This window comes from Chaetura pelagica, unplaced genomic scaffold (genome assembly GCF_000747805.2).
Source record: "Chaetura pelagica isolate M959 unplaced genomic scaffold, ChaPel_1.0 scaffold222, whole genome shotgun sequence".
NCBI lineage: Eukaryota > Metazoa > Chordata > Aves > Apodiformes > Apodidae > Chaetura > Chaetura pelagica.
In genome coordinates this window covers 8071561-8093882 of record NW_009952711.1, presented here as the reverse complement: position 1 = coordinate 8093882, position 22322 = coordinate 8071561, and the positions used below count along the sequence as shown (strand labels likewise).

Genomic DNA, 22322 nt, shown 5'->3' with positions numbered 1-22322 from the left:
TTGTGGCCGTGTATGGTTCTGAACTGTAGCCACTAGGAATTCAGTTCCCAGAAGAAGCTTTACCAACTTTTGTTTCAACCAGTACTACCTCATCTGATCACAACAAAAAATCTAATCCCAGCCTGTTTGGTTGATGGTACATTGCTGAGGTTTGCCCAGTGCATGAGGATTTGAAAACTAAACCTAGATTTTACACCTGGATTTCTTACTCCTTATTCTGTCTGTTCCTTTTTCTTTGACCTTTTTGTTTTTCAAATCTGTTAGATATCAGTGATGATGTAAGGTTTCATTTTATGTAGTACAGCTGCCAGTGTAGACATTGTAATTTCTCATCTCTTTAATTATTTTTCTTACAGACATTGATGAATGTGTGGAACAGCCAGAAATTTGTGCCCTGGGCACATGCAGCAACACCCCAGGCAGTTTCAAATGTCTATGTCCAGAAGGCTTCGTGTTGTCTTCCACAGGAAGGCGATGCCAAGGTAAGTTGATTCCTATTTTCTGGCATTTCAAAATCTGTTTGCTGTTTTATGAAAGCCTTATTAGCTGCCTGTTTCTAATATAACGAGCAAACTCTGGACCGAAACAGTGTTTTTCACAAGGAAAACATGGTAATTCTGTAGTTGGGGCCAGGTTCTGTCTTGCTGTAACATCTGTTTGTCGTTAAAGAGAACATTGCAATAAAAGGGATGAAGATAATGTTAAATGCACCAGGTTAAGTGAGGAAATTATGTTGTCCTGCAGCCCCTTCTTGCACCCCTGGAAGAAATGTTGAGGCTACCTGGGCTCTGCATAGATTGTGACATGTGTGAGACAGAGATAGAGCATGAACACAGACAGGGGACTGCTGCAATGCACTGCTGTAGGCAGCATTTCCAGGAATTAGGCTGTTCTTAGCACTTACCAGATTCTCCATAACACTTGTTATATGCTATTCCTCTCCACAAATGTGTGGGTGGAACAAAGATCAATGGAAAAAGTTTGCAAACAGCATTGTGTGGACAATAAGCACCCATCTGCCCAGATAATTCTGAAGCGTCTTCTGGCTTCTAGATTACTACATACACTGTTCAGAGCCTAAACATGGGCACTAAGACAGAGATCAGATGCTAAAAGCTGAACATCTAATGAAAACCCACAGTTTATTTTATTCTGTGGATTAAGAACAAGTACAGCAAATTAAGGAGTTGTTTTAAAGTGTTTGGAAATTATTAAATTGATACATTTTAAATGTCCTATACACAGTGTGCACAGTGGGAGCCACTGATGAGTAAGACCTTTGTAAGGACCTCTGTAGTTATGCTTGGCACAGAACGGTGATGCTTGTTGACACCACAGTGAGTTCTTCACTTCACAGTGGGCTAAATGAAACTGTGGTTTTGGTAAAAATTAATCCAACCTGCAATAAATGTTCATCCAAGGCTCTAAACCACCATGCAGTTTGGTACAGTTACTTCACTCAACTTCAAGAAAGCAGCATGACTGTTTTAGCTGTGCTTTTGTTGCTGGTATAAATGAGGTTTCATCAGTCTGAGGGTGTTGTTCCCTTTAGGTAAGGAAGAAAATGAATAAAAAAAACCCCAAGAACCCAAATAATAAAAAAGAATGTAGCCTGATCTTCTCCTTTATGAAAACAGACCACTGTTTCACACATGATGTCAGAGGAAAATGCACCCTTGCGTGTGTGAACTTTTAAGTGTGCTTCTCCCCATCCCCTGGAGAAGACTGGGTTTTTTTCAAGTGTCTCAAGCCAAACAAATTTTTCTTTAAAACTTCCCATTACCTAGGGCTTTTGTAAAACCTGGACATTGTCCAATATTGATGCTGCAGCCAGAAAACTGGATGAGCATCTGCTTCCACAACTGCCCTGTTGCTGTCCCCCTGCCAACACAGGGAGCTGCCAGCTCTCTGCCTGCTGGATGCTTGTGGTCTGTGATCTCAGCTCTACTCCTAGCATCCTGGTTACCCAGCTGAAGGCAGTAAAACATAGTGCCACTGGGCCAGTTTTCTTTGTGTGTACTTCAGGGAAGAATGAGGAAGGAGAGCGCTATTGAAAATTGCCTCTCATTTTAACACTACATGGCATTATTGTTGCAAGGTGATTAGAATCTCTTAAGTGATTCTTACTCATAATGGAATATAAATACATGAAGCCAATATTAATTTTTTACAAAGAAGAGTGAGAGTAAGAGGGGAGTACAGCCCTTCTGTCTCTGCTGGACAAAAGAAAAAGAACACCTCCTTTTCCATGACTGAAGTAGGCCTTCCTTTACTGTGGTAGTGAGCTGCCCTCCCTCTTCAGATCTTCCCCGGTAGAGACAGTAATGGTCCTTCTTGATAGACTTAGATGGCAATTGGGTGTTTTGTTGGGGAGGCTGCTCTAATAATTTTACAGTCAAGAACTCTAAATGAAAACTGTGCCAAAGTCACCCTAACCCCTCATAACAAGTTTTTTCTCTGTACAGATCTGAGAGTAAGTTACTGCTTTACCAAATTTGAAGATGGAAAATGTTCTGTGCCGAAGTCCCGAAACCACTCCAAACAAGAGTGTTGCTGTGCCTTGAAGGGACAAGGATGGGGAGACCCCTGTGAGCTCTGCCCAGAAGAAGCAGATGGTGCGTTATTGACTGGGTTACCTCACTGTCATGACTCTCAGAACTGAAAGAAGGCTGAGACTCTTAAATGTATGAATTATTAAAAATTGTTTTCCAGAGGTGTTAATCCCTAACACTTTTCATTGCCCTCTGTAAAGTAGGTGCCATTGCAGTCTCAAACGTACTCCTTCTGTAGTCCAGTCTCAAGCACATTCCTTCTTATAGGTTTGCTAGTATGATTAGTTGCAGAGTATTTTGCTCTGGAGGTGTCACATACAGAAAGTACAAAGTAGTAAGTCCTTGATAGGCTTTGAATGGTGATGCCTGAAAGACAGAAATAGAATTAATCTAGTTGTAAATAAGTAGAGGAGGTGACACCATAGACATGAAATATAATATAAAAAAACGAAACAGTAACATTTGATCCACATCTGAATAATCCTGTTACATTTTATTGCTACATTTTATTATTATGGAAACCTAAATTTACATCTTGTCAATATGAATGACTTGCAAGCATAGCAGGGAATGACAAAACACAGGCCTTGATGAAGCAAAGCCTCCCTGGACTGCTGCTAAAGAAACAGTCAGTAGCCCTTCCTACCATCATGGTGCAACTTGCTGAACAAACTTTCATTCATTCTGACAAATGTGGTTAACAGCATTACTGGTTTCAGCAATACATTAATACAATTCATTAATAAGTCATGTAGATGCTTTGCAGACAATCCCTACAGAAGTTAGGGGAAGAAAAGAGAATCAGATGTGCCAGTTGCAATATTCCTCCTAGGCTTATGTGCATGTTTCATTCTGTTGCTCCCAAGCACTTGAACCAAAGTCATTTGGTGGAAAAGCATGGTATACATTGCAGCATTCCTTGAAGTGTCAGCACAGATATTTTTCACAGTCAAAACTGTTCTCAAAGGATGATAGCAAGGCCATTTTTCTCATTTTTTTTTAAAAAAAAGAAATAGCTTTAAGATATCTGGATCTGGGAAATTTATGTTTTGGCGTGTCATGGACAGGGGATTGTTTCTTTTAAAAAAAAAAAATACTCTGTTGTTATCTTGTTCTTGTTCTCCATCATATGCTCTCTGAATGCAGGCTGGTGAGCTCAGGCATGTGTGCCACCAGAGGCTCCACAACAGAAAACCTTGAGGCCTTAGAAACTGAGTGGTGATTTCACTCTCAGCCTACTTATAATAAAATTACTACCTGCTCTAGAACTAGAGATTTGCATGCTTTAAGGAGCTGCTAACTGGTGACTACAGATTAAATTGTATATTTTTCAGAAAATGTAGGAAATCTTTCATTTGCAACAGAAAAGAATTAACTCACTAGTAATTATACTTATTAAATGGAAATATCATGTGTTTGTGATACTGCATTAGTTCACTCTTTAAAGGGAGATAATCCTAATTATTCACAGGATTTTACATGTATACATACGGGAGATCAAATGAAATGTAAAGTTAGCATACAGTTTTGACATTAATGTAAGATTAAATTATAAATTCATACATTGGCATACTATATTTCTGGACCTCAACATGAAGATGAATTCATATTAGTGGTTGCTTGTGTAGCTCACGAGCAGTGCTGACTGCCAAGATAGGATTTAACATATGGTTTTGGTTTGTTTGTACAGAGGCATTCAGACAGATTTGTCCATTTGGAATTGGCATCCTTGTTGGACCTGGTGATGCAAGACTGGGTAAGTGCTTGAACTGCACAAGGCTGCTGTTGCCATTTTCTACCCATACCCCATTCTCCCTTTCAGTTGAGAATAACACCTCTGCAACTATTTCCAAAAGCCATGAATTGCGGAAACTTCTGTACATTTTTATAATTTATTCATATCAATTTTAAATTCAAGCTGGAATATCCCATATACCAGAAATCAAACTTCTCTAAGAGTAGCATGTTTGACTTTTTAATTTATGCTGAGCAGACTTGCAGAATACCTGTCTTTTCTTACACAATATATGTAGCCTGTTTACAGTAAATGGTTTTAAATCTCCAGAAGCGCAAACCACAGTTTCCCAGATCCCTTCAGTACATTCTGTTCTCTCCCAAGACAAACAGCACTTCAGCCTTATTGGCACAAGCTTTCATTTAAGGAGCACTGAATGACTACTGCTTTTCATATCTACTCCTTTCCCTGTACCCCCAGTCAGAGCGGATTTTTATCCTACATTTAGAATCAATTTCTTTTCTGCAATCTGAAAGCTGATCTGCAAGACAAATTCTCCGCCCTCATCCTAATATATCAGAATTGAAATGTCAGTGGTTTTTTGTGATCTCAGCAATATTTCTGAATAGAAAAACACTTGTTCTTTGAGAGAAGTCTAAGGACATATGAGGTCAGTTGCACTTACTTTGTTGTTTGTATTTCTGGTTAAGATGTGGACGAGTGCCTTGATCCAGATAACTGTAAATTTGGGCAGTGTATCAACACAGATGGGTCTTTCCGCTGTGAATGTCCGTACGGTTACATCCTACAAGGAGCTCAATGTGTGGGTAAGTATAGCTGTTTCATCTCCCATTTTAAAGAATCACCTAAATTGCTAAGTCATTAATGAGTAGTGGGGTTATATTATTCTAACATTGTGGACTCTTCATCCCCACTGGTCCTTCAACCTGGCAGGGCAGGCAAAGTGCTTCAAGTTGGTCCTGCTCTGGCTGTATGTTTGACCATTGGGTCAACCTCTAGTGATCCCAAATTATGCTGAGTCTGTGATTCTTAATTCTTTTGGTTGTGCATCAACAACATCGATTTTTAATTTATTTTTATTTTACTTTTTTGATTGAGTGTAACCATGTATTCTTACCTTGATTTAACTACTTGCAGATACTGATGAATGTGCTGTTGGAAACCCATGTGGAAATGGAACTTGCAGGAATGTGGTGGGAGGTTTTGAATGCACCTGCATTGATGGGTTTGAGCCTGGACCAATGATGACCTGTGAAGGTGAGACTCCTGTGTGTTAAGGATGGTCCTTGTAGTTGTGTGCTGAAATAGTTTCCTGATTTCAGAAACAATTGAGGAGAGTAAAGCAGCTTAAAGAGACAAATACAGAAATGGACACTTGGAATTAAGGATCTTAATCTGAAAAAGAAAAATAGGTTCCACCTTCCTGTATCCATCTTGAACCATGATGCCTTCTTCTAACTGGAGGTTGGGTGAACAGGCTTTCTGGTGGTCTCTGTAAAAGGACTTACCAGAGGGTATGGTCTCTACAGAACAGTCCCCAGAAATGCTGCTTATTGTGGGTATGGCTTTTACTTACCTCCTAGATGACCCTTGACTGAAGAGAGTCACCGTGGATGACGAAAAGAGAACATGAGCTGCTTGGGTTTGTTAGGGAAGAAACAAGTAACAAAACCAGAAAATATAAATAAAATACCATGGTATGCCAAGGTTGAATATTTTTCATGCTTTGGTTTTTCCTCTCAAAAATAAAAATTCAGAAATGCACAAAGAAGGGAGGAGTGAGGAAGATCAGAATTATAGAAGGGACATGCTGAAAATTAATTAGACTAGAATTTTTCAGCATGGAAAATTGGTTGAAGAGATATATGATTTAAATTTATCAAGTGATATAGGTACCAAAAATAGAGGGAACATGTTGGACAAAAAAATTTATATGCAAGGCACTCCAATTGTGGAACTCTGCTGCAAAATATTAGTGAGGCCGCAAGTATAAATTGACCTAGAAAGAGAGTGTACAAATTTGTGTGGGAATCCATCAGCGGAAATTAATCTTGATAGTTTGGTTGTGGCTTTTGGCTGTGAAAGTCCTTAAACTGAGAGACTTTATCAGGGAAAGGATCTTTGCATACGTGGTGTGGTTTTTTTAATACCTCCTCCTGTTAGAATCTGAGAGAGGAGAATGTCCTAGGACATTGTGACACTCTCTTCTGACCTGACACAGCTATTCTTAAATTATACCACAATCTGTTTTACAAGAGAATGCTTCTATTTTTGCATCAACTTGCATTAGTTTTATATACAGCTGGAGCTTCATTCACTTCCCTGTGGAATTTGTGTGAAAGCTTAAATTCCAGAGGAGAGAAGTTAGCAGAGTGCATAAACATCATTATGTAGCAGTGATTACTCAAGTAGCCCAGAATGTATGTTAATGCACTTCAAAGTAATGTTTCTAGTAAGCATATTGCTTTATGGAATTCAGTGTGCCAAGAACCTGAATTAGTGCATCTAGAATTTTAAAATAACCAGTCATAAAAACTGAGCCTAGATGTGTAAAAGATACCATTTTAACTCAGACAGTATTTTGGCAGCATGGATCTGGAACTTATTGCCATTGGCTGCTTGCCACTGGAGATATTGAACCTTCAGGTAGCTGTGCAAACAGCCTGGCATGCCTGGTGCCTGCCCCTGGACAGAAATCAATAATGACTAGAACCAGGCATCCCCAACAATTAAAATGTAGCCGTCGGTAATCCAGGACCTGTGGTGTTGCCCATACCTAAAACCTGTGCCCTCAAGCCTGCTGAGTTTTGCAAAAGCAAGTTTCACTCTCCCCGTGGTCTTTGTCCCTCCAAATCCAGATGTCAACGAGTGCATCCAGAACCCTCTGCTCTGCGCTTTCCGCTGCGTGAACACTCTGGGATCCTACGAGTGCAAGTGCCCCGCGGGGTACGTTCTGCGGGAGGACCAGAGGATGTGCCGAGGTAAAGCTCCTACCAGACTCTTACAGTTATGAGATAATGATTTCAGGCTCCTGCAGGGGTAGGGTTCTGACTCACAGCATTATTGAGCCAGAGTTTTAATCCCAGGAAGTAACTGAGTCAGAAAGAATTTGGGATGATATTCTATGGTTTGCATTATGCAGTTGATTGTATTAGCCCTGTCCTGCCCGTAAACTTGCACATCTGCATGAAGTGAGGTCACATCAGATGATACGGTTTTGGCTTGCCTTGAAAATGGGCATTTGGGAGAAATCAATTTGCTCTAGGCTAGTATATCTTATAGTTAGTTTAACACAATAAAAGTATGCATAGCATTTGATTACAATTGACATTCCAAAGTCAGAATTTACTATTTTGAATTTCCAGGATTGTGTCTCTATATAATGAATCTAAACCTTGTGTTTTAGATCAGAATGAGTGTGAAGAAGGAATTCATGACTGTGACTCAAAACAGATGGAATGCAAAAACCTAATTGGCACCTATATGTGTATCTGTGGACCAGGTTATCAACGCAGACCAGATGGGGAAGGCTGTATAGGTAAGTGACACTGAAGTGTTGAAGCTCCTGAGACACACAGTTCCTCAGCAGAACTGAAACTTTTATATTTAACAAAGTGTCCAGGAACTTGGAGGAAGAATTACACAACTACCTGTGTAATGGGTCTCTACTGGTGCTACACACACTTTACTTCACTGCTTAGGTGTGCACACATGTGGGCAGCAACTAGAAAATCTAGATGCAGCTGACTTTATAATCACTGTGCTGCTGCTGAATTTATCCAAGTGAAGAAAGCAGAGAATTTGGCCCATTGTTAAGCTTGTTTATCTCTGTTAGCATGAATGAGGGTAGAACTGAATTGTTTTTAATTTTTGGCTGGCGTTCAGAAGTGCAGCTATAACTATGAAAAACATTGAATATCATTGAGGAATACATTGCAGAGAAAATGTAATAACAAAATATATAATATGTGAGCTAGATGGTCATCCTTCCTCTGAACATTGAATAAATGACACTTTTTTATTAAAAAGGAAAAATTATGCATGTTTAACCAGGTAGACTGCACAGCTTAAGAACTCCATAGAACTCCTCTAACCTGAGTTAATGGATTTAATGGACTTGATTTTTGTCATATCATTTCAAAAACACAGATGAAAATGAGTGTCAGACCAAACCTGGGCTCTGTGAGAATGGCCGTTGTGTGAACACGGTGGGAAGTTACCGATGTGAGTGCAACGAGGGGTTCACTGCCAGTGACACCCAGAACGAGTGCCTCGGTAAGTCACACACTAACACCCTAATGAGCCATCACTTTGATAGCAGAAACTGTGTTGAACTTAAACTTAGAAATTAATAGTGAGTAAATGTGCTCTTGAATTTACATGCTGTCCGGAAGGGGCCTTTGTAAGTAGGTGTCCTCCTGCAAGCTCCTCCTTCCCATGCTAACTGTGCTAGCTGGGCAGACTTGCTATGAAAGCTGCCTGTTGGTGGTTTCACTCAGCTAGGAATTACTCTACCTTTTCTTTGGTCCTGATTTTCAGCCAATCCTTTTTCTCTGGGTTCAAACAGAAACATCTGTTTTTATAAGCATAATGTAACTTGTCTCCCACCTTTTGCTGAATTTCCTGTCTTCTTTGTTTCCCTTAGATGTCATGCTCTCTTTCTTACTGCTGGTAGTCTTTCACTCTCACTTCCACAGTCCCAGGGTGAAGTATGCCCTTTCTTTTATATTTCTGACTACATTCCTAATATCTCATGACCCTCTAGAGGTTGTAACCATTAGGATTCTGTGTGATGCATAATTTGCCTTCCAGACAACAGGGAAGGCTATTGCTTCACTGAAGTCTTACAAAGTATGTGTCAAATCGGATCAAGCAACAGGAACTCTGTCACTAAGTCTGAATGCTGCTGTGATGGTGGTCGAGGCTGGGGGCAAAACTGTGAGGTCTGCCCCTTCCCAGGCACCGTGGCCTTCAAGAAGCTTTGCCCTCATGGCCGAGGGTACACATCTAGTGGAGCAGGTACTGACTTTTCTGTTAAACTCCCTCTTACACAATGTCAAATTCAGTGATAAATCATAAACTCTTTCTTTTTGCATATGTGAACACTCTGAGGTCCTAAGTATTTTGGGTATCAGTCAACATTTTCTGTGAATTTTCACACTGAGAGAGTATGTCCTCTGGGAGGAAGGTGCATTGTCAAAGGCATCCATCCCAACTTGGCAGATAATGATTTTGCATGCTGGTTGACTGACATGCACTCAACTGGGAATTAGCACTCTCACATTTGAGTGTGTTGTAGGTACAGATTAAGAGAAATTTGTTTGTGTACATAAAAGCAAAATCATGTTTGATATATGGATCATATATTTATGATCAGTTCTGGTTGTTTGCTTTCACTTACGGCTTGTTCATTGCATTTGAAAGTTAAATTAATGCTCCCTTCCATATTTTCTGCTTACTATTTCATTTGTTAATGTAATTTTTTACATTTATGTAAGGTGTGAGCTTTTTGCATGTCAGATCACAAGAATCTATTTGAAGCTGCATAAAACCAGTTGTTCTTCCCTTGTGAACTAATTCTCATTTAATTGCAGATATTGATGAGTGCAGGGTTATTCATGATGTCTGCCGTAATGGGGAGTGCATCAATGAGAGGGGATCTTATCGTTGTCATTGCAACCTTGGCTATACCACAGATATAACTGGCACTCTTTGCATAGGTAGGTTTTTATGGTGTATGTATATCAAGTTCATTACTAAGAGGTGACTTGAAGTAGGGAATACAAAGATTTTGAGAAATGAGAAAAAGGAAATGTCATTTGTGTGAAGGCTTTGGGGATTTTGGTTTCCTTCGGGTATCTCCTGAGTATTTTGAAAATGTTACCACAGAGCTTGGTTATCAGCACTGAGGTATCTGGTTTTTCTTCCTCTAGATCTGAATGAATGTAACGAGTCTCCAAAACCTTGCAATTTCATTTGCAAAAACACGGAAGGGAGCTTCCAATGTTCATGTCCAAAAGGATACATCATGCAAGAAGATGGAAGGAGCTGCAAAGGTAAAAATCAAGACAATAATTTACTGCAAAAACTGTTTCACAAACAAATACCCATCCAAGGACATTTGAATTATGTAAATATGTCTCCTTGATTCATGTATTTCCATAAAGACAGTGGAAATGGCCTGCACAGCATGAAGCTGCTGTTTCAATTAGTTCTGTAATCTGGATGAACAGTAGATCCACAGGAATTTTTGCATACTGATAGCAGCTGATAGTAAAAGACTTCATATCCAGTGGTATATATGATTGGTTTTATTTTGGTAAGCATGTTGGTTTAAGCTGTATTTTTCAGTGATAAATATATCATGATGGATACAAAGATGAGCATGGTTTGCAGTGCATTATTCAGCATCAACAGAGTTTTAACCTACCACTTCTGCCACACGCTGAATAAGGAACAGCAGTGCCAGAAAGATTTTGAAATGTTCATTGTAATTTAATTTATTTATGTATCTAGGTAGGAGAGACCTGACTGAAACAGCACAAGTTAGAGCAGCAATTCTAAACTTGGCCTGGGAAATGATAGCCTACTTGGCCATCAGCATTTAAGTATTTCTTAAGGAGTAACAGCATGCTTCACTGCAATAGTGTTTTACTGTCTGCCACTGGTTCTCATGAAGATGGTGATTTCCCATTTATTCACCACAGTGATAGCAGGTATTTATTATGTAACAGCATCTTTCCAACAGATGAGAGCTGTGTCCTTAATCCAGAGTTAGCATGGACATTAGTGTAGCTCCAGAGTCCCCTTCATTGTATGTGAGGCTTCATGTGAGAGGAAATGGAAGCCAATGTATAAAGTGAGACATAGATTCAAAAGCCCTTGTTGATATGTTATTTCTTTGGAATCACGTTTCTCCAGGTCCAGCTGAACTGTCAGATCCTCCACAGGGAATGTCAGTGAAAGATTTTTTTCTTCTCTTTTTTAGATCTTGATGAATGTGCAACAAAGCAGCACAACTGCCAGTTCCTTTGCGTCAACACGATTGGGGGTTTCACTTGTAAATGTCCTCCTGGATTCACTCAGCACCATACAGCCTGCATTGGTAAGTGACGTGGGAATGTGGACACTGAAATGGGATTTATTACTGACTTATTCCAGAAGCAAAGTAGCAAGGAGGTGAAATCAGCTTCCTGAGAAACCAACTGGAAATACAGGCAAGGGCCTGATCCCAGCCTCATCACAGCAGAAGATGCAAAGAGGCACTCCTTCCTCTTTCCTTTGTTTTTATAATATGTGTTACACTTCTGAGAATCAGACAGTAAAAACACCAATTGTAATTTTTGCCTTACCCTGTCTTAGCCAATGAGCAAAAAATAGTTGTATTTCAGTTCTTTCACTGTAGGACCCACATTAGGGATTGTGTCAAGGCTTCTGGAAACAATAAGCATAAAACACAGGTTTCTGCAGTTTTCCTGTAAGCACATACCCATTATGTCTGCAGAGGTGTTAAACACAATTATTTCCTGTAAAACATGGCAAGTTGAATCCTGCTTGTGGCAGTCTGATGATTCTGTGGTATTGGTGTGAATTTTGGGGTGTTTGAAGACTAGAACATCAAACTCCATATTCTTAGGGAAGAAAAGGAGTGTTTCCCTTCCCATAGCTGCTGTTTGTGTTTTCAACAAGGGAAAAGAAGACGATAAGTTCTCCTTCTGTAGTGCAAAGTGGACAGTCAGACAGCTATGTTACTGTCGTTTCTTTGCCTTTTGTAAAAAATTGGTCATTTTTAGTATTGCTAAATTATCATATTCAGAAGAAGAACTAAAAAGTGACACTCAGGCTTTGGTTTCCTGCAGATAACAATGAGTGTGCCACTGAAATCAATCTGTGTGGGGCAAAGGGCATTTGCCAGAACACACCGGGAAGTTTTGTTTGTGAGTGTCAACGTGGCTTCTCACTTGATCAGACTGGGCTTAGCTGTGAAGGTAGGTACAACATGCAGTGCTTTTAACTTGGCTTTTACTTGCTTTCCATCATCTTCTCTCAGTCATACTGTCATCCAAGGAGACCTATGAATTAAACATGTACAGAATGAAGGAGAGTGGAGTATGGAAACTTAGCAACAAGGCTGTATTTCTCTCCATGGGCCTGAATAAACAGATATTTTGCAGGATACTAAACAGCTGGGCAGATATTTTCTGAGGAGACTTCAATTTAGCCTGGAATGTTTTGTTTGAGGCATTGTAAGTTCAGTGAACTTCTGTTGAATCCTGCATGGATTTCTGAGGGACTCACCAAGGACAGGAAGTCTTGCATCTTCAAGGCAACCTACTAAAGAGAGAGTTCAAGGACTGCGAACTTTATTCCTCTGGGTCCCTAGAGCCTCTAGACCCTTCTTTTGGCATAGAATTTGATGTGCTTTGAAAAGAAGTACATGGGAATTGCTGGGTTCGCTGCTTGGGTAAAGGGAAGGGGCTCTCATCTGTGGAGCTGGGAGCCTTAGGATAGTCTTGGGGGTCCCATATGCAAAGGGATTTCTGCTCTCTGCTCCATAGCAGAATGGAGAAACTCTGAAAATTGTGTCTGAATTTGAGTTTTAAGCAATTTTCACTGCTAGGTGGGAGCCAGAAATCCAAATCTGAAAGGCCCAAAGTAGTCTCCCAGTGCTGGCCAGGTTTTTGGAAAATCCTGGAATGTACCTCTATATATATGATATATGGATATATAAGATAATTTGTACCATAATTTGTACTTTTCAAATACAGCATAACTTGAGGTTCTCTCCCAAACCTCTCACCTTTTTAGATGTTGATGAATGCGATGGAAACCACCGGTGTCAGCATGGCTGCCAAAATATAATTGGAGGATACAGGTGTAGCTGCCCACAAGGATACCTCCAGCATTACCAATGGAACCAGTGTGTTGGCAAGTCACTTTTTAAAATTCATACATTGAAATGCATGTTACCTTTGTTACCAGCAAGAAGCGAAAGGCAATAGTGCCGTTGGTTGCATTTTGCTTTTCTGATGATGATTTAGTAAGTTTAGTGCAGTTTCATTACAAATACTTGCTCCAGTGAACAGCACAGTACCCAGTAGCCAACATTCTGAATCAGGAGGTGTTTAAGTACAAAATTATGCTTGAGAGTGCTGGAGATTGTAATGACATTGAGGGAACTTCTGATATTCATGTATTGTGTGGTCTGAACAAAAGAGGTCTTACGCAGCTGTGAAAGAGTCTGGGCTGAGACACAGGTCCTATCTGAGAGCTTGCAGACACAGAACCACAAGTTTGTATTCTTAAATTGTAAAATTAAACTTCTGTCCCCAAAGCATCTAAAATTCTACTAAAATCCTACTTGATCTGTGCTTTTAGCATTCTTACAACATCTACAGGAATGCTGCTGTATCTAAGCCTGTTCTCTTTACAGGATGAACCATTTGTCATATTTGAGCAAAGCTGCTGCTGTCTGTTTAAAGATGTTTCCTTGAAGCTTTGGGGGACAGTTTAAAACAAGTGCTTACAGGACAGTTCTGGTTACAAGGAACAAATGTTAGTGCACTTCATTTATGTTAAGAAGGAAATACACTGGTGAACTAAAATACCTATTTCTTCCCTTTCTGAACTTTGGTTCTGTCCCAAATCTCTGAGCCCTTATAGATGGGGCTGCATGTGCAGACCATTGATGCTGGATGACTTGAGCAAGACAGAACTGGTTCCTCTGCAGAAGTCATGGGAAAAGTCTCAGTACATTTCAGCAGTGTGCCATGTTCAAAGAAGAAAAATGTGACCAATTTTTCATCTAGTGACAGTTATGTGTGTTTTCAGTCATGTTTAATGGGCTTCATACAAGCTAGTCTTGTGTGGGTACTGGGAGATGTGTTTGATGACCTCTTTGACAACAAAGGGCTTCACTGGTGTTCGGCTTTATTTGCTTTCAGAAACAAAAAATGCCTTTGCTTGTTATCACTGGGGTGCTCTAGGGAAGTCTCTGATTTTAATTATTCTTACCAAACCTCCTAACTTCTTATGCAGTCCTTGCTGTGATGCTTGCTTGTTTGTATCCAGTACTCTGTGCCTGTTACACACATGAGAACAAGGAGGGAGCACAAACATATGGTCGTTTTGAATATTATTTAAAGTAGCAGAGCCTATGGTTAAATTAGAATTTAATCTGTAAGAGGATAAAAAAAAAAAAAAGTGCTACCAGATCTGGCTACTGGAGGAGATTGTAGAATGTGAAAAATTGCAGCACTCAGTTTTGCAAGTGGTTGGGCTGTATCCAAGCCTTCCTGGGTGACAGCATTTAACCAAGTGCATTTCCCAACCAGGGTTACAGTGGTTAGTCCAGCTTTTGAGCCCATTGACTACTGTTTAGATTTTATACAGAGAATATCTGTTTCAAAATGCACAAGTACTGGCAATTCCCCCACTGAAAGAAAGGCTTCAACCTTTGCATCACTAATGCTGGTCACCAGAAGCTTCACTAGGGAGAATTACACTGAGAGCCCCAACTGGGGATAGACTCAGCTGGGACTTCCATCTCCTCAGACATGAGGCAGTTCAGGCAGAAGCCCAGAACTGCAGTGAAGGAGGCTTGTTTTCCTCCATCCTTGTGTCATCTCTCTTGGAACTGAGCACGACAGAGCTGCCTATTGCAGAACACAGGAGTGCAAGGCTGGTGCCTGACAGCTTCTGCAGAGTCCAAGGCCCCCGTAACATTTTTTTCACTTTTATTCATATTTTTTTCTTCCAAAAATCACCCAAGAGATGCGAGTTAACATAACTAGTGTCCACACTCTTGCTGCTGTGGAACAAGGTGAAGTCAGCATATCTCCTCTTGGTGCACTAACTTCCTGTGGCCCAAACATGCATTTTTCGTGTTGGCATAATTTCTGTTAGGTGTGACAAATACTGAAATATTGCTCTGAGTTAATGAGAAAACTCCTACAGGCTTGAGACACAGTTCAGCCCCAGGTTTGAATACCTTGTGGTCTATACATGTTCATATTCTAACATCTGTAACTGTATATTTATAAGGTACTCATCTAGATCTTCTGGGCATACCACAGGGGAGGAATCCATGTAATAGGTTTTTCCATGACAATTCCTTCATATTCCTTGGCAATCCCAATTCTGCAAACAGTTTGTCTTTTTTAGTTTATTTAATGATGTGTTCAGGAACTTCTGGTGTTGGTGCAACACATGTTTAGATAATCACTGAAGAATGCTTTGGTTCCTCCCATGTTTTGGGCTGTGTGTGACTGCATCCCCTGCCCAGGCAGTTTTTAGTGCACTGTGCTGTAAATCAGGCTGCAAGAAGTAAAGGCACTGCTTTTAAGCAAGGAACAGCCACATTGCTTGGGAAAAGGCAAAAATGTCCTGACTTAGGACTTACTTTCCTGTAACCTCAATGCTTAGGTCAGAGATGCTGCTCTGTGCTTTACATTTTATCCATACAGTGTCTAGATGGCATTTTTTAAGCATGTGCACACACATGCACTGTGCATGTGTTGCTTTGTCACAGAAAATGGGGAACAGCATTCAGAACATGTCAAAGCAATTTGCCACATCAGACAAAAAAAAACCATCTCCGTTTAAAATCCCAGCCACTTCCAGTAAACAAGCCTGAACTGACCTCAAACTCCTACAGTGCCACACTTGGGAAGTTTGGAAAAGGGCTGGCTGGGAATGTGGCAATCTTTTGTATCTACAGCTGCTTTTATTTTTACTTTATCACTTGTTCCTGTGGTTTACCTGTACCTCATATTTAAATGTGAGTGTGTGGGGAGGGATTTTCAGTGCCTGGAAAAGGTGTCACAGCTTGATTCCTTACTCATTTTTCATTTAATGTTGAATAGCCTTATGAACATAGGATTACTGGACCAGATTGTAGACTGTACAAGGTTTCTTTCTTCTCAGCTGTTTCTGGAACAAAAACATTACCTCTTCTGCTTCTTTGCTCTCCAGAGCATGAACTGGTGTGGCATGAAACATCTTCTGTAGAGCAGCCCAAACACTGCTCTGTTGTATGGTTGCAGTCATCTCCTAGCTACCACTGCCCTACTAGCCAAGGGTGAGGCCAAGCCCTGTTCTCCATTTCTGTCCCTTGGACATGGCAGCATCTTCAGCAACAGTCGAGCATGAGCCTTCTGAAGGGGTAGGCTGGGCTGTGCCTGAGAGGAAAGGTTAATGTGGTGTGTTCTGCTTCTTTTCCAGATGAAAATGAATGTCTCAGTGCACACATTTGTGGAGGAGCATCTTGCCACAATACTTTGGGAAGCTATAAATGTATGTGCCCTACCGGATTTCAGTATGAACAGTTTAGTGGAGGTTGCCAAGATATCAATGAATGCGGTTCTGCACAAGCCCCATGCAGTTATGGTTGTTCAAATACTGAAGGTGGCTATGTCTGTGGATGTCCACCTGGTTACTTCAGAATAGGACAAGGGTAAGGGATTCTCATTTTAAACTAACAGACATAAAGGGCACATAATCTACTCCCTACTCTGTAGTGTGGGGCAGCAGAACTGGGGGGTTCTCACCAATGAAGGATGATGGGATTGTGGAGGTGCTTAAGAGCTGAATGCACCTGCTGATGCATCCAGCAGGTGGATGCAGATGAGGGAGGGGAAAAAAGGTAACCATGGGAAGGGAGCAGCGTGGTTTTAATGCTTAAAATTTATCTCTTCTAAGCTACTGCTTTCACTTTTCCCCTGCACATCCCAGCAGCTAGCTGAGCTCCCTGAGCTCACACCCCCTCCCTGTGATTTGTAGCATCACATGTCTCCTTTAAAAGCAAATAACAGTAACACCTCCTGCCACCACCCAAGACAAATTATGTTACATGAGTGGCTTCACCCACTGGTTGGAATAACCATTCTGTATGTCCTTGTGTAATTGTATGTTCTATATTCTTCTGTGTTCCAAATGAATAGATTTTTTTTAATATAAATATCTGCTTTATCAAGAAAACAAATTTTAACTTACCCCAGTGAGAGTGTTAGGACTGCGCAGCATGTAGGACCAAGCAATTCAAATGGAAAGCAGGAAGATCATGGTTTAAATTTTTAAAGTCACTAAAAGCTTTGGGATACATTATGAAAGACCTCACTTTTCAGATTTTTCAGCAGTTCCTGAAAATTGGTCTCTTTTAATGTGTTCCAGGCTGGATGACAGAAATTACTAACAACTTCTTGGAGCTTAAGCCTGTGTTATAAAAACTGTTAAATATTGGCAGGTCTCTCTTAGGCAAAGCCTCAGGGAGCCAGGTTCTTGAAACCAGAGGTAGCTGGATTGTGCTTCAGTGAGAATTTGCCTGTTGACTTCAGCAGTTTTTCCTAGGAAATGAGTGCAACATAATTGCTGTATTATTTGTACCCCAAAAGTCAGCTTTTGATAAGATCTATGTCTCACTGGAATTGATTTTTTAATTTCTTCCTTCCTCAGACACTGCGTTTCTGGAGTGGGGCTGGGCAAGGGTCAAGGACAAGAGCTTTCACTCAGTGGAGAAGTAGATGACAACTCCCTATCTCCAGAAGCTTGTTATGAATGTAAAATCAATGGCTATCCCAAGAGAGGAAGGAAGCGCAGGAGCACTAATGAAACTACAAATGAAGCAGAGGTAATTGACTATTTCTGGAGGGAAAGGGTTTGTGGTTGTCTTGTGAGAGCCAGTCTCAGAAGGAGGTGTGCCAAGAAACAATCCCACAGGAAAAATATACACCTTAAACAAAGTAGACTAATGAGCTGGTTTTGTATGTCAAGTAGTCTGCGTTGGGTTTTCTGAAGTTTTCAGTGTCATTAGGCACAGGTCATCCTCTGAAGCACAAACACTAAAATAAATGTCCACCCAGCTGTCTGGAGAGCAATCCCCTCACCAGCAAAACAGGCTCTTGGTGTCAGAGGACAGTGGTTGTGTAAAATGTTTGTGTGGCCTTGTGACCAGAAAGGCAGGACATGTTGGTCACGGTGGATGTGGATGCTGCCAGGCAGTACTGCGTTGTGTGTCCAGGGCTGGTTCCCTCTCCAAAACAAACACAGAGCTCTGGAGAGGAACATCTCACCTGGAGGGACTCCATGGTTGCAACCCTTCCTGGGGCTTGTCCAGACTCTTGCAATCAGACTCCCAGGTTGCCATCCTGCTGGGGAGGCTGCCAGCAGGACTGCACATGGTGCTCGCTGATGGCTCAGGTAGCAGAACAGGAGGCAGAACTTGATTTGTCACTGCCAGGAGGTCTCTGGGGACAGAGGCAAGTTTCTGTTTGCCTTAGAGTGGGATAATGGTGTCAGTGACATGCTTATCATCTCTTGTGGTACTCACGTATCTCCACTTCCTTGCAGCTGTTGTTATTGGCTTTGTTTTATTAACCAAATATTAAGTGGCTTCAGCACTTCTGTTTATCTGAAAACCAGTCTGCTGTGTGAGAGGTTTTGTCTTTATGCAAAGGATAGGCATCCCTTTTCAGTCATCCTTGGGGGCAGGTATTTTCCTTTAGTTCTGAGCAAGCATTTATCAAAAAAAGTACTGAAGTAAATCCATCACCACGCTCCCCCTGCTAGGGTTTGTTCTGATTTGGTCACAACAGTAGGACACAATGGGATGGGAGGTGGTTGCAATTCTGTTTGTTGGGCTTCCAGCACCACACCTCCCAGTATGAGAGCAGAAGTCATGACAGAAGCATTATCTTATAATATGTAATGTTCCTGTAGTCCCTCTTGTTTGAAATTCAGGCCCCTTGCATGACCTGGGGAGTCCCACACAGGCTTATTTCAACTTCTTGTAATATTAATTCAGAATTACCCAATCTGGTCATCCAGTCTGATGTGCGGCACAAGTCACTGGCTTTAAACCTTAGTGTTCACATTAATTATATACTGACTTAAGCAGACTGTAAGTAGTTTTTAGGAGAAGTGTCATTAAGTCCACAGTCATCTGACTTCTCTCTTCATCCAGTCTAAGATGACAGTGGTATTACAGGTGAGGGGATGTGCCCTGATCTGTCCAGAGAAGCAGCAGGTTATGGAAAGTTTCTGGACTGTGCAGGTACCCAGCATCACTCACCTGGGACTGCCCCTGCTCTACGCCTCAATAATGCCCATGTGGCAGAGCAGAAACTTCCTGCCAAACTGATATGCCTCCTGCCCAGACCCTGCTCTCTTCTGCACATCATTGTTCACATCAGTATGTGGTTTCCCTGATAGGGAGGAGGAGGAGGATCCTTTGCTGCTGTCTTGGCAGGAGGCTGGCTGTGGGCTCCAAGCACGGAGAGGCTTTGTTTGTCAGGCAGCAGGACCCACATGCAGAAACTTTCAGTGTCTGCCTCAGGCTCCCATTACCCACAAAGGGACAGGGACAAAGACTGTCCTTTATCCTGACAAATCTTAGGCCCTTCATAGTGGATTTGACAGATGATTTTACAGAACTTCTGTTTAAAAATTAATAACAAATGAGCTGGGTAAGCATTCTGTCCACACAGGCGCATGTGAAAAGCCCTCTGACAAAGCAACTAATGTCGTTTGTTCTTGTGCAGGATCAGCAGGAGCTGGAGCTGCCCATCAGTCTCGCCAGCTGGGATATTGAGAAAGCAGCAATCTTCTCCATCAACATCTCAGATCTCAGTAACAAAGACCGTATCCTGGAACTGCTCCCTGCCCTTACAACACTGACAAACCATAACCGATATTTAATTGACTCCGGAAATGAAGACGGTTTCTTTAGAATCAATAAGAAGGACGGGATAAGTTACCTTCATTTCACAAAGAAGAAGCCAGTGCCTGGAAACTATTCATTACAAATCAGTAGTATTCCACTCTATAAAAAGAAGGAACTTAACCAGCTTGAAGAGAAACATGACAAAGACTACCTCAGTGGTGAGCTGGGAGATAATCTGAAAATGAAAATTCAGATATTGCTTCATTAATTCATCAACCAAAGACCCAATAATTAAACCAAAGATAGATAGGTAGGACTGAATATTCCTCCCACTCAGATTCTCCATATCTTAGGTACAATCTTACATGAGTACATTTGTATGAACGAGCACTATTATATTACTACATAAACAAGGTACAGGATGAATGCCCTAGCTCAGAACAACCACTTTCTCAGGCTTGATATGTTGAATCTTGAAAACTGGGACTTTGATCATTGGAAGTTGGCCACTGATGCTGAGACACGTCATCATTTCAGCAGAAGTACAAGAATGTGCTTTCAACTGATGGACAGCTCTATTTTTGTAATTCTTAAACTTCGCTTCTCCAACTACAACTTACTAGGTCAGCCATTTATGATATCCATTTGGTGCTAGTAAATTTTCAACCTAGATTTATAAATGCACTGTAATATTTACACAACTTAGAAGCCAAAATTGCCATTATTCAGTCTAAATACTTCAATCAACCAAAGTTAGCTCAGTAGTTTATCTCAGTTATGCCTATAATACATTACATGTAAATTAAGTGTGTGTATACTGTAATCATGCTATTTTTATCAATGAAGCATTTGTAAACTAGATTAATAATACCCTTAATGTGAGGGTTTGTAATGGTGCTTATAAGACCAACTACTTGTTAACTGTATACACAAACCTGATGATAAAGTTTCTGTGACTTGCCAAAATGCACTGAGGTCAGTAGGGACCATTAAACATTCTCAAAAGTCAGATGACAATCAGTGCCATCCTACACCATGACATTATGTAACGTGTCAAGAATACCCATAGTCATTCATATCAACAAGGGTTCAATGTCATAAATGTCACAATAAAACAGTTGTTTTTTTTTGTTTATTCTGTGGCCTGGTGTTCTTGCTAAAAGTGTGATAAAACTGCATTCTCACATGTCAGGCATTGTCAGTCGGGTCAGTTGTATATCTATGTGCACAGGTGATTTCCTCTCAAAGGTGAACTGCTGCTATTATTCCTCTTCGTGCAAAGGAAGAATGGAAGAAATACAGAAACCGTCACAAATCTAAGCAGCAGTGGACCCTGTCAAATTATTGTGTGGCTCCAGAAAGCAAGTTACAACATTTCCAATGAGGTGACCTGAATAATCCTGTCAATAAGTAACTTTGATAGCCAAAACATGCAGATGTGGATGTTAAATCATTATACAGAAAACACAAGTCTTCAGATGTGGATGTTAAATCATTATACAGAAAATTTGCTAAAAATTTTGCTTAAAATTTGCTAATTTGCTAAAACTGTCTTGCCTTAAGATATTCCATTCATTTACCCAAATAACAGCTGTTGTCAAGTCATCTAAGACTGATAACAAAGGGATGATCCAATACCAAAAGACATCACAAGTTGTGGATGGGTTTTAATATAAAAATAATAATTCAACGATGTGGGTATTTTTGTAAATACAAGTGCTGTGGTGTGTCTTTTAGCAGCAGCAGAATATTGTACTGAGGTGTGATGCTATAAAACCTGGAAGAAAAAAGGAAGCAAGTGATGTCACTGAAACTGCTGATTGAACAGCACCGGAGTTGATAGAGGGACCATATATTGAGCTATAATAGCTCTGGAAGGGAAATGTACCGTAATAATTCACGCCAAATTGTATTATTTTCTGTAATTGGATTTCAGCTCTCTTTGATTTCTTCTGCATAACAAATATATCTATATAAAAAGGAGCTTGTGCACATATTTTTAATAGACCATGTCTGGATTTTATGTATTAGTGTGCCAAAATGTTGAACAGTGTATTTTTTCCACATGTTGCATAACTATGGCAAAATATAGTCAGAGCTTTACAGCTGTAAATGGCAGTCTAATTCCAGCAGGCTGGGAGTGACTTTTAATGCCAGTGGCAGTGTGCAAGATCATATGGTTTATAGTTAAGTGTACATTTGAGTATTTTTGCTCCAGCCCTTAAATGCTGAGAGGAACTGAGAAGAAGGATTTCAGAAAGACCAGTCAGGACTCTGTCTAGCAGAGCTGGTTTAGCATTTAAGCTGCTGTGTAACACCTTATCATGCCAACGGTTCCTTGATTGTGTTCCAGCAG

At 40.6% G+C, this 22322-nt stretch overlaps 1 protein-coding gene across 1 annotated transcript in view; it reads left to right on the top strand.

The window, feature by feature from the left end:
- FBN1 (fibrillin 1) overlaps positions 1-21425 on the top strand; it is a 141470-nt gene extending 120045 nt beyond the window's left edge. The window contains exons 48-64 of the mRNA XM_009994455.1: positions 357-482; positions 2466-2615; positions 4243-4308; positions 4998-5114; positions 5446-5565; positions 7167-7289; positions 7715-7846; positions 8458-8583; positions 9121-9327; positions 9903-10028; positions 10242-10364; positions 11297-11413; positions 12168-12296; positions 13117-13236; positions 16531-16762; positions 17761-17935; positions 19845-21425. Of these exons, the coding sequence (XP_009992757.1) occupies positions 357-482; positions 2466-2615; positions 4243-4308; positions 4998-5114; positions 5446-5565; positions 7167-7289; positions 7715-7846; positions 8458-8583; positions 9121-9327; positions 9903-10028; positions 10242-10364; positions 11297-11413; positions 12168-12296; positions 13117-13236; positions 16531-16762; positions 17761-17935; positions 19845-20234 (2579 nt within the window). The 3' untranslated portion in view covers positions 20235-21425. The remainder of the gene's footprint in view (positions 1-356; positions 483-2465; positions 2616-4242; positions 4309-4997; positions 5115-5445; positions 5566-7166; positions 7290-7714; positions 7847-8457; positions 8584-9120; positions 9328-9902; positions 10029-10241; positions 10365-11296; positions 11414-12167; positions 12297-13116; positions 13237-16530; positions 16763-17760; positions 17936-19844) is intronic.
- Positions 21426-22322: the final 897 nt, after the last annotated feature.